The 16,906-nt window shown below is 41.6% G+C and overlaps 1 protein-coding gene across 1 annotated transcript; it reads right to left on the minus strand.

Annotated features, from left to right (window-relative positions):
• Positions 1 to 1,527: 1,527 nt before the first annotated feature.
• Positions 1,528 to 2,295, minus strand: LOC111972451 (potassium voltage-gated channel subfamily E member 2-like). The gene is made up of 2 exons (XM_023999453.2): positions 2,132 to 2,295; positions 1,528 to 1,926 (listed from the first exon to the last, which is right to left on the minus strand). Exon 2 carries the CDS (start codon positions 1,918 to 1,920, stop codon positions 1,588 to 1,590), a length of 333 nt encoding a protein of 110 aa, XP_023855221.1. The 5' UTR covers positions 1,921 to 1,926; positions 2,132 to 2,295; the 3' UTR covers positions 1,528 to 1,587.
• Positions 2,296 to 16,906: the final 14,611 nt, after the last annotated feature.

The raw sequence follows: 16,906 nt of genomic DNA on the forward strand, positions 1-16,906 counted from the left end.
GGATATGATTTGGAAGGCACACACCTGTCGATATAAGGTCCCACAGTTGACAGAGCTTGTCAGAGCAAAAACCAAGCCATGAGGTCGAAGGAATTGTCCTTAGAGCTCCGAGACAGGATTGTGTTGAGGCACAGATCTAGGGAAGGGTACCACAATATTTCTGCAGCATTGAAGGTCTCCAAGAACACAGTGGCCTCCATCAGTATTAAATGGAAGAAGTTTGGAACCATCAAGACTCTTTCTAGAGCTGGCCACCTGGCCAAACTGAGCAATCAGGGGGGAGAAGGGTCTTGGTCAGGAAGGTGACTCTGACAGAGCTCCAGAGATCCTCTGTGGAGATGAGAGAACCTTCCAGAAGGACAACCATCTCTGCAGCACTGCACCAATCAGGACTTTATGGTAGAGTGGCCAGATGGTAGCCACTCCTCAGTAAAAGGCACATGACAGCCCACTTGGAGTTTGCCAAAAGGCACCTAAAGGACTCTCAGACCATGAGAAACAAGATTATCTGGTCTGATGAAACCAACATTGAACTCTTTGGCCTGACTGCCAAATGTCACATCTGGAGGAAACCTGGCACAATTCCTACAGTGAAGCATGGTGGTGGCAGCATCGTGCTGTGGGGATGTTTTTCAGCGGCAGGGACTGGGAGACAGGATTGAGGGAAAGATGAATGGAGCAAAGTACAGAGTGATCCTTCATGAAAACCTGCTCCAGAGCGGACCTCAGACTGGGGTGAAGATTCACCTTCCAACAGGACAACGATATATATATATATATATATAATTTCTAAAAAGCTGTTTATGCTTTGTCATTATGGGGTATTGTGTGTAGATTGATGAGGGAAAAAAACATTTGAATAAGTTTTAGAATAAGGCTGTGACGTAACGAAATGTGAAAAAAGTCAAGGGGTCTGAATAATTTCCGAATCCACTGTATGGAGACTGTTTAGTGCCAACAATAAGGGGTTAAATACATCTCAAATATATGACAGACACTTCAGAACAAACTTCTTTTAGATTTTGTTTTGGGGTGGGCTATCTGTTGTTCCATGTAGTGAATCTGTTATTCAATGCGTTTGTATGGGCTAGTAGCAGTAAGGCCAAATACCTACATATATGTTATACTTCAAGGGGTCTTAAAATTCTAAATAAAATAGCAAAAGGATTCTTTGTATGACCTTAAAACAATTCCATATAGCTTAGTAGAACCCTCCCCTGGCTTAGATAGGGCTTAGACTCTTATTTCATCTTTTTTTGGTAGGACTGTGTGTGTGTGCTGCCCTCTACTGGGTACTCGTGATTTGACAGCCCAATTACAGTCCCTACCTCTTTAGCACAGATAATTAGACTCCTAGTCAGAGGTCAGATAACCACATCAGTAATGTTAGAACCACTACATTATTTTGATTACTATCCATGATCAACATATTAGTTATACAATCACTACAACACTTTTGTTACTAATACCATAAGAATATTTTACTTTAGAACCATTGCGTGTCTGTACGTGTGTGTTTGTGTGCCTGTGTGTTTGTACATGGTATATGTGTGTGTTAGTGTATGGCGTGTGTGCGTATAAATTAGGTTAGTTGGCTGTGGGGTTGTTTATGACGCCACTCTGCTGTTGAAGCTGTGCAGTCCAGTCCTCTTCAATGTATTTGTGGCAGGGGTCGTCCGAATGCTCGCGCCACTTCAACTTCACCGTGCTCGCCAGGATCGCCACGACGATGAAGGCAAACATTCCGATATTCAATGTCAGGTACCAAACGACGTTCCTGAAGTTCTCCTCTGCCAGAGTGTTGTCCAGAGCCTGTTCTGCCTTTGAGGAGTTCCGGCTCCAGTTGTCAAGGTAACGGCCTAGGGCATGGGTCAGAGAGTCCTCCAGGTGGAGGGTCATGTTTGACCAATTAGGCAGCATGATCACCTGGTGGGCGGAGTAAGCATAGATCGAATGGGATCAATGGCAGAAGAGAAGATATTGACATTGTACTGTCTTTCTATGATCTGTGCGTTGAATCTTCATAAAAGAACAAAAAGAAGCACATACACAGACAACACATTATATACAGAATCAGACAAACGGTGAAGCTTCATACCGTCCAGTTGTGACTTTAAAAAAGAAATCTGACCTGTTCAGGCTTTCCAGTATCAGTCTAGGGAGGTTGAAGAGAGGTTCCATTCACAGGCGTCGATATAGAGGCAGGGTCCTGGAGAGGGGAAGTACCATGAGAAAGAGACAAATATCCCACCACACAACCAACCAACTAACCAGTCAACCTCAGCCTAGGACAGAGCCAGTTACAAAAATAAACAATACTCATATTTTATGTACAGTGGTGTGTGGTGTGTGTGTGTGTGTGTGTGTGTGTGTGTGTGTGTGTGTGTGTGTGTGTGTGTGTGGTTGTGTGTGTGTGTGTGTGTGTGTGTGTGTGTGTGTGTGTTGTGTGTGTGTGTGTGTGTGTTGTATGCGTGTATGCATGTTTCTGATGACCTTGAGAAACAGCTTAAATGGAAAGGGGAGTAGAGTTGAGGGTCACTCTCACCCTGCCACACACTGTAGCCTACATTTGAATTTTTAACAGCAGCACTGCTATCAATTGTGAATGTGTTCTAATACTTGAGAAGTCCACATGGGGGCAGGCAGTACCACGATACAAAGTATCAAGTTTCATGCACTCAAAGAGGATCTCAAAAAAGAGATACAATCTTATCCCTGAGCAAAGGACACAACAAACATGCTAGCATTCAAGCAAATAGTGTAATTAAGTGTAATAATCTTTGCAAAAGTGGATAGATATAATTTGACGTTAGTGTGGAGCTCTTCTTTAGTTCCCGCTTGTGAAATTCCATAGCAGTACCCACATTTGCCACTAGATAACAGAGAACTTATCCTGGTGTAATGACACCACATGTTCCTCAGGGGTTAATTGGGAATTCAGAGGTGAGGCTGCCCTATTTGGAGGGGTTAGGGTTTAGTGAAACCAAATATTTTAGGTTTGGTTGATCAAATATGCCAGGCTACGGAAGCTTCCGCAATGAGCCATCTGTAATCAGTCTCGTTGCGGGACAAAGCAAAGGTTAGGGTTGAACATGAAGCTAGGGTTTGGCTAGGGTTGATCTGGGGTGTGGAGATTAAGTTAGGGTAAGGATTAGGGGTTAAGGTTATGGCCAGTGTTAGGGTGGACGGGGTGTGGACATTAAGCTAGGGTTAGGGTTTTGGCTAGGGTTGGGTTGAATGGGGGTGTGGACATTACCTCTCTGGGTACGTGAGACGTTAGCGTCCTACCTCTTCAACAGCCGGTGAAACTGATGGGCGCAAATTCAAATACAGAAATACTCATTATAAAAATTCAGAAAACAAAACATATTTTACATAGGTTTAAAGATTAACTTCTTGTGAATCCAACCACGGTGTCAGATATAAAAAATGCTTTACGGCGAAAGCATAACTTACGATTATTTGAGAACATAGCCCACTAGACAAATCATTACAAACAGTAACCAGCCAAGTAGAAGAGTTACACAAGTCAGAAATAGAGATAAAATTAATCCCTTACCTTTGATGATCTTCATATAGTTGCACTCAGCAGACATTCATTTACTCAATAAATGTTCCTTTTGTTCGATAAAGTCTCTTTATATCCAAAAACCTCCGTTTTGTTCACGCGTTTTCTTCAGTAATCCACAGGCTCAAACAAAGTAAAAACGTAAAGACAAAAAAAATCCAAATTGTGACACTTTAGGGTCCACTCATTCAGACTGCTCTTACTTCCTCATTTTTCAGAATACAAGCCTGAAACAATTTCTAAAGACTGTTGACATCTAGTGGAAGGCATAGGAACTGCAATTTGAGTCCTAAGTCAATGGATACTGTAATGGCATTGAATAGAAAACTAGAAAACCAACAACAACAAAAATACTTCCTGAATGGATTTTTCTCAGGTTTTCGCCTGCCAAATCAGTTCTGTTATACTCACAGACACTATTTTAACAGTTTTGGAAACGTTGGAGTGTTTTCTATCCAAATCTACCAGTTATATGCATATAATATCTTCTGGGCCCGAGAAGCAGGCAGTTTAATTTGGGCATGCATTTCATCCAAAATTCCGAATGCTGCTCCCTACCCTAGAGAAGTTAAGCTAGGTTTTGGGTTATGATGAGGGTTTGGGTTGAACGAGGGTTTGAACATTAAGCTAGGTTTAGGGTTATGGCTAGGGTTTGGGTTGAACGGGGGTGTGGACATGAAGCTTCGTTTAGGGTTGTGTCACAACTTGCAGACTTGTTTGCGTGTTGCTGTGCGTTTTGTTGCCAACCTTACTTTGCTACCTGACAAGTCTGGGGTTTGTGTGTGTGTGTGAAGTCATGCTTGGGTTATGATATTATTATGATAACATAAACAGTAAACAGCTTTGAGGGTTGAATAGTGGGTGAGTGTCTGTGAGAGTCAGAGGTCACGATTATACTGTACAATCCCACATGGAATTATGCATGTCTTGTATCTGTGCACATACAGTACCAGTCAAAAGTATGGACACACCTACTCATTCAAGGGTTTTTCTTTATTTTTACTATTTTCTACATTGTAAAATATTAGTGAATACATCAAAACTATGAAAAACACATATGGAATCCACACTTTGCCTTGATGACAACTTTGCACACTCTTGGCATTCTCTCAAACAGCTTCATGAGGTCGTCACCTGGAATGCATTTCAATTAACAGGTGTGCCTTGCTAAAAGTTCATCTGTGGAATTTCTTTCCTTCTTAATGCATTTGAGCCAATCAGTTGTGTTGTGACAAGGTAGGGGTGGTATACAGAAGAAAGCCCTTTTTGGTAAAAGACCAAGTCCATATTATGGCAAGAACAGCTCAAATAAGCAAAGAGAAACGACAGTCCATCATTACTTTAAGACATGAAGGTCAGTCAATCCAGAAAATGTCAAGAACTTTCAAAGTTTCTTCAAGTGCAGTCGCAAAAACTATCAAGCACTATGATGAAACTGGCTCTCATTAGGATTCCCACAGGAAAGGATTACCCAAAGTTACCTCTGCTGCAGAGGATAAGTTCATTAGAGTTAACTGCACCTAAGATTGCAGTCCAAATAAATGCTTCACAGAGTTCAAGTAACAGACACATCTCAACATCAACTGTTCAGAGGAGACGGCATGAATCAGGTCTTCATGGTCGAATTGCTGCAAACAAACCACTACTGAAGGACATCAATGAGAAGAAGAGACTTGCTTGGGCCAAGAAACACAAGCAATGGACATTAGACTGGTGGAAATCTGTCCTTTGGTCTGATGAGTCCAAATTTGAAATTTTTGGTTCCAACTGCCGTGTTTTTGTGAGACGTGGAGTAGGTGAACGGATGATCTCCGCATGTGTAGTTCCCACCGTCAAGCATGGAAGAGGACTGTGATGGTGTGGGGCTGCTTTGCTGGTGACACTGTCTGTGATTTATTTAGAATTCAAGGCACACTTAACCAGCATGGCTACCACAGTATTCTGCAGAAATACGACATCCTATCATTTGCTTTTCAACAGGACAATGACCCAAAACACTGTGTAATATAATAGATGGTGCTGGAGAGGATGGTTGCTGTTTTTATTGGCTATTAATTAACCTCTTGATGCTAGGGGTCATATTTTTTTATTTTTTGAATAACGTTCCCAAGGTAAACGGACTATTTCTCAGGTCCAGATCGTAGAATATGCATTTAATTTACAGAGTAGGATAGAAAACACTCCAAAGTTTCCAAAACTGTCAAAATATTGTCTGTGAGTATAACAAAACTGATTCTGCAGGCGAAAACCTGAGAAAATCTAACCCGGAAGTGATTTTTAAAACATTTTAATCTGTGTTTCCTTGCCCGTTTTTCTTCCATTTAAAGGGGTATCAACCAGATTCCCTTTCCAATGGCTTCCTCAGGCTGTGACCAGGCTTTAGACATAGTTTCAGGCTTTTATTTTGAAAAATGAGCGAGATATTTCAAAAGTAGTCAGGTGTCCTCTGATTAGTTCCTGCGCGCCAGAGGGTAGCTCTCCATTTTCTTTTTCTCTCTTATTGAATAGGTTACGGTCCGGTTGAAATATTATCGATTATGTTTGTTAAAATCAACCTGAGGATTGATTATAAAAAACATTTGACATGTTTCTACGACCATTACGGATACTTTTTGGAATTTTCGTCGAACGGAACGAGGCTTTGGTTTTCTGAACATAATTCGCAACCCAAATGGCGTTTTTTTGTTATAAAAGTAATATTTATTGAACAAAAATAACATTTGTTGTGTAACTGGGAGTCTCGTGAGTGCAAACATCCGAAGATTATCAAAGGTAAGCGATAAATTTTATTGCTTTTCTGACTTTTGTGACCAAGCTAACCAAGCTAATATAAGGCTAACTGTTCTAGCATTGATTGATACACTCACAAAAGCTTAGATTGCTTTCGTTGCAAAGCATATATTCAACATCTGACACGATAGGTGGATTAACAACAAAGCTAAGCTGTGTTTTGGTATATTTCACTTGTGATTGCATGATTATAAATATTTTTAGTAATATTTTTGAATCTGATACGTTTGGGAATTTTCTTGTGCCTTTCAGGACCGGAACGAGGCTGTAGTTTTCTGAACATAACGCGTAACCCAAATGGTGTTTTTTTGTTATAAAAGTAATATTTATCGAACAAAAAGAACATTTATTGTGTAACTGGGAGTCTCGTGAGTGCAAACATCCGAAGATTATCAAAGGTAAGCGATGAATTTTATTGCTTTTCTGACTTTCGTGACCATGCTAATTTGGGGATAGCTGTTCTAGCATTGATTGATACACTCACAAAAGCTTAGATTTCTTTCGCTGCAAAGCATATTTTCAAAATCTGACACGATAGGTGGATTATCAACAAGCTAAACTGTGTTTTGGTATATTTCACTTGTGATTGCATGATTATAAATATTTTTAGTAATATTTTGCGCCCTGCAATTCAGCGGTTGTTTAGGAAAATGATCCCGTAAAAGGGATCCGTAGCGCAGAGAAATTAACCAACCATGCTATTTTGTTTGTTATTTCACATTGTTTGTAACTTATTTTGTACATGATGTTGCTGCTACCGTCTCTTATGACCGAAAAGAGCTTCTGGGCATCAGAACAGCGGTTACTCACCTTGAAATGGACAAATCATTTTTCTTTAATGAGTTGGACGGGAAGGATATACTCCAAACACCCGAACAGGCCCTCATCCCCATAATTCGCTGAGAAAGAAACTGAGATTTTGCAGAAAAAGATCGGGGTGCCTTGTGAGGATCAGGCGACGAGTGTCTAATCTGCCTTTGCCATCCGTACTGTTAGCCAACGTTCAATCGCTGGAAAATAAATGGGACGAACTGAAAGCACGTATATCCTACCAACGGGACATTAAAACTGTAATATCTTATGTTTCACCGAGTCGTGGCTGAACAACGACATTAATAGTATACAGCTGGCAGGTTATACACTCTATTGGCAGGATAGAACAGCAGCCTTTGGTAAGACACAGGGCGGGAGCCTATGTATATTTGTAAACAAGAGCTGGTGCACAATATCAAAGGAAGTATCAAGGTTTTGCTCGCCTGAGGTAGAATATCTCATGATAAGCTGCAGACCACACAATCTACCTAGAGAGTTTTCATCTGTATTTTTCGTTGCTCTCTACATACCACCAAAGACCGATGCGGGCACTAAAACCACACTCAATGAGCTGTATACCGCCATAAGCAAACTGGAAAACGCTCATCCAGAGGTGGCACTCCTAGTGGCCGGGGACTTTAATCAATGTTATCTCATTTCTATCAGCATGTTAAATGTGCAAACAGAGGGAAAAAACTAAACCACCTTTACTCCACACACAGAGACCCGCACAAATCTGACCATAATTCTATCCTCCTGATTCCTGCTTACAAGCTAAATTTTTTATAGGAAACACCAGTGACTCGGTCAATAAAAAAGTGGTCAGATGAAGCAGATAATAAACTACAGGACTGTTGTGCTAGAACAAACTGGAATATGTTCCTGGATTCTTCCGATAGCATTGAGGAGTACAAAACATCCGTCACTGGCTTCATCAATAAGTGAATCAATGACGTTGTCCCCACAGTGACTGTACGTACATACCCCAACCAGAAGCCATTGATTACGGGCAACATTCGCACTGAGCTAAAGGGTAGAGCTGCCGCCTTCAAGGAGCGGGAAGCTTATAAGAAATCCCTCTATGCCCTCAGATGAACCATCAAACAGGCAAAAAATCAATACAGGACTAAGATCGAATCGTACTACACCGGCTCTGACCCTCGTTGGATGTGGTAGGGCTTGCAAACTATTTACAGACTACAAAGGGAAGCACAGCCGAGAGCTGCCCAGTGACACAAAACCTATTCCCTCTCAGAAGACTGAAAAGTTTTGGCATGGGTACTCAGATCCTCAAAAGGTTTTACAGCTACACCATCGAGAGCATCCTGACATGGTGGATCACTGTCTGGTATGGCAACTGTTCGGACTCCGACTGCAACGCACTACAAAGGGTAGTGCGTACGGCCCAGTACAACACCGGGGCCAAGCTTCCTGCCATCCAGGACCTTTATACTAGGCGGTGTCAGAGGAAGGCCCTAAAAATTGTCAGACTCCAGCCACCCTAGTTCTCTCTGCTTCCGCACGGCAAGCGATACCGGAGCGCCACATCTCGGACCAAGAGGCTTCTAAACAGCTTCTACCCCCAAGCCATAAGACTCCTGAACATCTAATCAAATGGCTACCCAGACTATTTGCATTGCCTCCCCCCCCCCTCTTCTACGCTGCTGCTACTCTCTGTTATTGTCTATGCATAGTCACTTTAATAACTCTACCTATATGTACACGTTCCCTCAAATACCACGACGCCGGTGCCCCCGCACATTGAATCTGTACTGGTACTGAATCTGTATATTGTTATTTTACTGCTGCTCTTTAATTATTTGTTATTCTTATCTCTTACTTTTTTAAGGTATTTTATTAAAACTGCATTGTTGGTCAAGGGCTTGTAAGTAAGCATTTCACTGTAAGGTCTACACCTGTTGTATTCGGTGCATGTGACAAATATAATTTGATTTGATTTTGACTTGTAAGGGCTGTTTGACCAAGAGGGAGAGTGATGGTGCTGCATCAGATGACATGGCCTCCACAATCACCCGACCTCAACCCAATTGAGATGGTTTGGGATGAGTTGGACCGCAGAGTGAAGGAAAAGCAGCCAACAAGTGCTCAGCATATGTGGGAACTCCTTCAAGACTGTTGGAAAAGCATTCCTCACGAAGCCGGTTGAGAGAATGCCAAGAATGTGCAAACTGTCAGGCAAAGGGTGGCTACTTTGAAGAATATAAAATATAAAATATATTTTGATTTGTTTAACACTTTTTTGGTTACTACATGATTCCATGTGTTATTTCATTGATTTGATGTTTTCACTATTATTCTACAATGTAGAAAATAGTCCAAATAAAGAAAAACCCTTGAATGAGTAGGTGTGTCCAAACTTTTGACTGGTACTATATATAAATATATATATATATATATATTGTGGTAAACCGTGGGGTGTTGGGTTGAGCATATCCAATCATTTGAATTTACCACAGGTGGACTCTACCACAAGTTGTAGAAACATCTCAAGGATGATCAATGGAAAGAGGATGAACCTGAGCTAAATTTCAAGTCTCATAGCAAAGGGTCTAAATACTTATGTAAGTAAGGTATTTCTCTTTTTTAGGTTTAATACATTTGCAAAAATTTCTAAAAACCTGTTTTCGCTTTGTCATTGTGGGGTATTGTGTGTAGATTGATGAGAAAAACTTTAATTTAATACATTTTAGAATAAGGGGTCTGAAGACTTTCCGAATGCAAATCCTGCAGGCTGTTTTTATATTATCTTCATTATTGTCAAGTCATATGGTCAAGTGCAGCAAAGAAAGACCTAGTTAAGCTGCAGCTGGCCCAGAACAGAGCGGCACATCTTGCTCTTCATTGTAATCAGAGGGATAATATTAATACTATGCATGCCAGTCTCTCTTGGCTAAGAGTTGTGGAATGACTGACTATGTCGCTTCTTGTTTATAGAAGCAAATTGTTTGCATTGTCAAATTACACACAGCGCTGGCCCACACACACTTACCCACCAGACATGTCACCAGGGGTCTTTTCACAGTCCCCAGATCCAGAACAAATTCAAGGAAAAGTACAGTATTATACAGAGCCATGAGTGCATGGAACTCCCTTCCATCTTACATAGCGCAAGTGAACAGCAAGCCTGGTTTAAAAAAACAAAGCAACATCTCACGGCACAACGCCTCTCCCCCATGTGACCTACTTGTTGTTGTAATGTGTGCTCTGGGAGTCAGGAAGCACGTTCTGGGAGTGAATAATTTAATAGAAAAACAGTACAAAACAAGAAACACGAACAACGCACAGACCAGAAACAGAAACAAAGACGCCGTGGGAAGGAACCAAAGGGAATGACATATATAGGGCAGGTAATCAAGGATACGTGGGAAGTCCTTCAATACCGTTGGATAAGCATTCCTCATGAAGCTGGTCGAGAGAATGCCAAGAATGTGCAAACTTTCAAAGGTTTTTTCAAAGTGGCTTTTTTTCAAAGTGGCTACTTTGAAAAATATCAAATATATTTCGATTTGTTTAACACTTTTTGGTTGACTACATGATTCCATCTGTGTTATTTCATAGTTTTGATGTCTTCACTAATATTCTACAATGTAGAAAATAGTACAAATAAAGAATGAGTAGGTAGTGTATGTCAGTGTTCTCCTTTCTCTGTCCCGTGACTACCTATTTCACAACATCACTGCCTCATCCCTTACACATCACCACCACCAATTATGTTGCGCATATAGGAGAAACTATGTACATTGCTAACACGTCATTGGCTGTGGAATGTTAAACCAAACAATACATTGAGAGGAAAATGACTAGCTAAGTGAGCTGAGCTTATGATAAGCCTCATTGATTGTCCACTGATTCCCATGTCCCCAAATAGCCTGCTCATCTGAAACTGTGATTCCAAAGAGAGGTAAATATTTAATTTTGCCATTGAGGTCTTTTTTCTGTGGATTAATTCTGTAATCTTCTGAATCCCAGACACGCCGCCCATAGTTTGGTCAGGAGTGTATGGTATGAGTGGAATGTGTCGGGTCTGTGTTTGCGGTATGTTACACAGCATTAGTTAATGCCCAGACCACATTCCCACCATGTTTGATTCCGGACCGTCACCCCCCATGAGCGGGAATATCTTGGAATGAAGTGTTTACGTTCACAAACCATTGGTCAATGACTCACTCACTTGACTGTACAGAGTACTGCATATAAAATTAATTAAAGCATTCAGTTGATTGTTATCATTTGTGTTGAATATGTATGATAACCTTTCATACACACGCAAAGTGATGTGAGAATGCTGGTGTGATGTTCCCAGTGAATTTCCTTCTCAGTGGGGAGTGGACTCTGATGGGCTCTGATGCAAACACACACACTCCCACATGTGATGTGAGGATGCTGGTGTGATGTTCCCAGTGAATTTCCCTCTCAGCTTGGTGGAGAGTGGGCTCTGACGGGCTCTGGGGTTGAAAATGTTTCCTTCACCTCCCCCTTCTGCAGGTATTGTAAATACAGGTGAATTTACACCTTAATGAATATTACACCTTAGTGAATATCTAGTAAGAACCTGTTGTGCATCATGTTCTAATAGCTGCACAACCTCAGATATCACACAAGATATTTAGACTAGTTCAAGCAAGCTTTCTTATCCCTGTCTGGCCCAACAGGGACGCTGGCTCATGTTGACTCCAATGCTTCCCACAGTTGTGTCAAGTTGGCTGGATGTCATTTAGGTGGTGGACCATTCTTGATACACACGGGAAACTTTTGAGAGTGAAAGACCCAGCAGGGTTGCAGTTCTTGACACAAACCAGTGTGCCTGGCATCTACTACCATACCCCGTTTTAAGGCACTTACATTGTTTGTCCGCTCACCCTCTGAATGGCATACATACAGTCGTGGCCAAAAGTTTTGAGAATGACACAAATATTAATTTTCACAAAGTCTGCTGCCTCAGTTTACATATACTCCAGAATGTTATGAAGAGTGATCAGATAAATTACAATTAATTGCCAAATTTCAGCCCTGCCACAAAAGGACCAGCTGACATCATGTCAGTGATTCTCTCGTTAACACAGGTGTGAGTGTCGACGAGGACAAGGCTGGAGATCACTCTGTCATGCTGAATGAGTTTGAATAACAGACTGGAAGTTTCAAAAGGAGGGTGGTGCTGGGAATCATTGTTCTTCCTCTGTCAAVCATGGTTACCTGCAAGGAAACGTGTGCCGTCATCATTGCTTTGCACAAAAAGGGCTTCACAGGCAAGGATATTGCTGCCAGTAAGATTGCACCTAAATCAACCATTTATCGGATCATCAAGAACTTCAAGGAGAGCAGTTCAATTGTTGTGAATAAGGCTWCAGGGCACCCAAGAAAGTCCAGSAAGCGCCAGGACCRTCTCCTAAAGTTGATTCAGCTGCGGGATCGGGGCACCACCAGTACAGASCKTGCTCAGGAATGRCAGCAAGCAGGTGTGAGTGCATCTGCACGCACAGTGAGGCGAAGACTTTTGGAGGATGGCCTGGTGTCAAGAAGGGCAGCAAAGAAGCCACTTCTCTCCAGGAAAAAMATCAGGGMCAGACTGATATTCTGCAAAAGGTACAGGGATTGGACTGCTGAGGACTGGGGTAAAGTCATTTTCTCTGATGAATCCCCTTTCCGATTGTTTGGGGCATCCGGAAAAAAGCTTGCCCGTAGAAGACAAGGTGAGCGCTACCATCAATCCTGTGTCATGCCAACAGTAAAGCATCCCGAGACCATTCATATGTGGGGTTGCTTCTCAGCCAAATTGGGCTCACTCCCAATTTTGCCTAAGAACACAGCCATGAATAAAGTATGGTACCAACACATTCTCAGAGAGAAACTTCTCCCAACCATCCAGGAACAGTTTGGTGACGAGCAATGCCTTTTCCAGCATGATGGAGCACCTTGCCATAAGGCAAAAGTGATAACTAAGTGGCTCGGGGAACAAAACATCGATATTTTGGGTCCATGGCCAGGAAACTCCCCAGACCTTAATCCCATTGAGAACTTGTGGTCGATCCTCAAGAGGCGGGTGGACAAACAAAAACCCACAAATTCTGACAAACTCCAAGCATTGATTATGCAAGAATGGGCAGCCATCAGTCAGGATGTGGCCCAGAAGTTAATTGACAGCATGCCAGGGCAGATTGCAGAGGTCTTGAAAAAGAAGTGTCAACACTTGAAATATTGACTCTTTCCATCAACTTCATGTAATTGTCAATAAAAGCCTTTGACACTTATGAAATGCTTGTAATTATACTTCAGTATTCCATAGAAACATCTGACAAAAATATCTAAAGACACTGAAGCAGCAAACTTTGTGRAAATTMATATTTGTGTCATTCTCAAAACTTTTGGCCACAACTATACACAATCCATGTCTCAATTGCAGTGGTGAAAAAAGTACCCAATTGTCATACTTGAGTAAAAGTATAGATACCTTAATAGAAGTAAAGAAGTAAAAAGTCACCCAGTAAAATACTACTTGAGTAAAAGTCTAAAAGTATTTGGTGCTAAATATACTTAAGTATCAAAAGTAAATGTAATTGCTGAAATATACTTAAGTATCAAAAGTAAAAGTAGAAGTTCAAATAATTTTTAATTCTTTATTTTAAGCAAAGCAGACGGCACAATTTTCATGTTTTTAAAATGTATGGATAGCCAGGGGCACACTCCAACACTCAGACATCATTTACATTTGTGTTTAGTGAGTCCACCAGATCAAAGGCAGAAGGGATGACCATGTGTTGTCTTCATAAGTGCGTGAATTTGTCCATTTTCCTGTCCTGCTAAGCATTCAAAATGTAACGAGTACTTTTGGGTGTCCGGTAAAATGTATGGAGTAAAAAGTGCATTATTTTCTTTAGGAATGTCGTGAAGTAAAAGTAAAAGTTGTCAAAAATATAAATACACTGCTCAAAAAAATAAAGGGAACACTTAAACAACACAATGTAACTCCAAGTCAATCACACTTTTGTGAAATCAAACTGTCCACTTAGGAAGCAACACTGATTGACAATAAATTTCACATGCTGTTGTGCAAATGGAATAGACAAAAGGTGGAAATTATAGGCAATTAGCAAGACACCCCCAATAAAGGAATGGTTCTGCAGGTGGTGACCACAGACCACTTCTCAGTTCCTATGCTTCCTGGCTGATGTTTTGGTCACTTTTGAATGCTGGCGGTGCTTTCACTCTAGTGGTAGCATGAGACGGAGTCTACAACCCACACAAGTGGCTCAGGTAGTGCAGTTCATCCAGGATGGCACATCAATGCGAGCTGTGGCAAAAAGGTTTGCTGTGTCTGTCAGCGTAGTGTCCAGAGCATGGAGGCGCTACCAGGAGACAGGCCAGTACATCAGGAGACATGGAGGAGGCCGTAGGAGGGCAACAACCCAGCAGCAGGACCGCTACCTCCGCCTTTGTGCAAGGAGGTGCACTGCCAGAGCCCTGCAAAATGACCTCCAGCATGTGAAATTTATTGTCAATCAGTGTTGCTTCCTAAGTGGACAGTTTGATTTCACAGAAGTGTGATTGACTTGGAGTTACATTGTGTTGTTTAAGTGTTCCCTTTATTTTTTTGAGCAGTGTAGTAAAGTACAGATACCCCAAAAAACGACTTAAGTAGTACTTTGAAGTATTTTTACTTAAGTACTTTACACCACTGCTCAATTCTCAAGGCTTAAAAATAATTATTTGGGGCCTCCTGAGTGGCGCAGTGGTCTAAGGCACTGCATCGCAGTGCTAGCTGTGCTCACTAAAGATTCTGGGTTCGAGTTCAGGCTCTGTCGCAGCCGGCCGAGACCGGGAGACCTGTGGGGCGGTGCACAATTGGCCCAGTGTCATCCGGGTTAGTGGAGGGTTTGGCCGGCAGGGATGTCCTTGTCCCATAGCGCCAGGTACATGGTGTTTCTTCCGACACATTGGTGCAGCTGGCTTCCGATTTAAGTGGGCATTGTGTCAAGAAGCAGTGTGGCTTGGTTGGGTTGTGTTTCAGAGGACGTACGGCTCTCGACCCTTCGCCTGTCAGGTTTTGGCCAAGACTGTTCGGGTTTTGGTCACTAGATGTCCCCATTGCACCTTTTTTGTACCTTTTGTTTTTCTTGCTCTAATTATTGTTTGCACCTGTAGGTCATTCCCTTGTTAGTATTTAAACCCTGTGTGTTCCTCAGTTCCTTGCTCAGTGTTTGTAGTTAGCACCCAGCCCCATCCCAAGCCTTGTTTTATACAGATATTTCTCTTGTTGGATTTTCCAGAGGTTCTCTGGTTTTGTTCTTGTTTATTATTTGAGTAGTCTTTTGAGGTTTGTTTTTCCCTGCTGTTTTTTACCACTTTGTGGAGTTTCTTTTGTATTTTGGAGGATTTCCATTTTGTGCCTTTTGGCTTTATTTTTGGACATTGTGGATTTAGTTTCTTTGCCTGAAGATTTTGTTCTTTAATTAAACCACCATCTCTAGTACTGCTGTGTCTGCCTCATCTTCTGGGTTCTGACGATTATTAGTGACTGTTTCTCGCACCGGGTCCTGACATCGCCTCTCCCGAGTCCGTACGGGAGTTGCAGTGATGAGACAAGACTCTAACTACCAATTGGGGAGAAAACGGGGTGAAAATAATAATAATAATACAAATTAAAAAATATTTCTTTAACCTGTCTTCTCCCCTTCATCTATGCTGATTGAAGTGGATTTAACAGGGGACATCAATAAGGGATCATAACATTCACCTGGTCAGTCTGTCATGGAAAGAGCAGGTGTTAATGTTTCGTATACTCAGTGCACTGTAGATTAAATATATTTGTAAGATAGGCTACTTTATTACAATCGTGTTTGTTCTTTGTCCTGTTGCTCGTTATCTTGGCCCAAAACAACAATAAACAAAGAGTGGTCTGACTGCCAGTGATTTTCCACCGAGGAGGATGATATCATTGGTTTCGGCTGTGGAGGAGGAGTGGCAGATGACTGATCGCGACCAGTAAGATGAACTGTTAGATCCCTGTTGATTAAACTCTCATTGAGGATGTGAGACTGAGAGACTGAGACACCGTTGACCCAACAGCAGCAGAGGTTCAAATACCACCCTGCAGGCAGCATATATACACTCAGAGGAAACAGGGAGCTTTAATCAACCAATTACAGGCATTCATTAGGCTAACTGAGACCATCAACAGCAGAAGTGCTAATGCATGGACAGCTAAATAGAGAGACGTGTAAGAGTATCACACATCCATTTGAAAAACATATTTTTGCCATGTGAACAGGCCATAAAGGAGGTTGTGATTTGGTTTGGTTATTAACAACAACGTGGGGATACTGAGTGAGCTCCTCTTAAATGTTTTCACCTGTCCACTTTCAGAACCACTGGAGCATTACTTTAATTAGCGAGGCAGTGTTCATGTGTATTGTCCCATTCCACATTTCCTGCTTGGCTTCATTAGAAATGAAATAGGCTTGAAATACTAGACTAGAGTTCGCCGAATTTGGCTCGCCTGAGGTTTTATTTGACCCCTGAAGTTTTCTGAGCAAAAATGTTTTATTTAAAAGAGAAAAAAAATCCATTGTTGGACAAAAGACTGTAAAAACATGAGGAAATCAGCTCCAAGTGATTTTAATTTAAGAAATCTGTTCCCAAGTATTCCCACGTATAATAGAGAGAGACGTGATCGTATACAAATGTAAGCAAGGTTTGAAATTAGTATGTTTTAGTAAA

The sequence above is a fragment of the Salvelinus sp. IW2-2015 genome, linkage group LG2 (assembly GCF_002910315.2).
Source record: "Salvelinus sp. IW2-2015 linkage group LG2, ASM291031v2, whole genome shotgun sequence".
Taxonomy (NCBI): Eukaryota; Metazoa; Chordata; class Actinopteri; order Salmoniformes; family Salmonidae; genus Salvelinus; species Salvelinus sp. IW2-2015.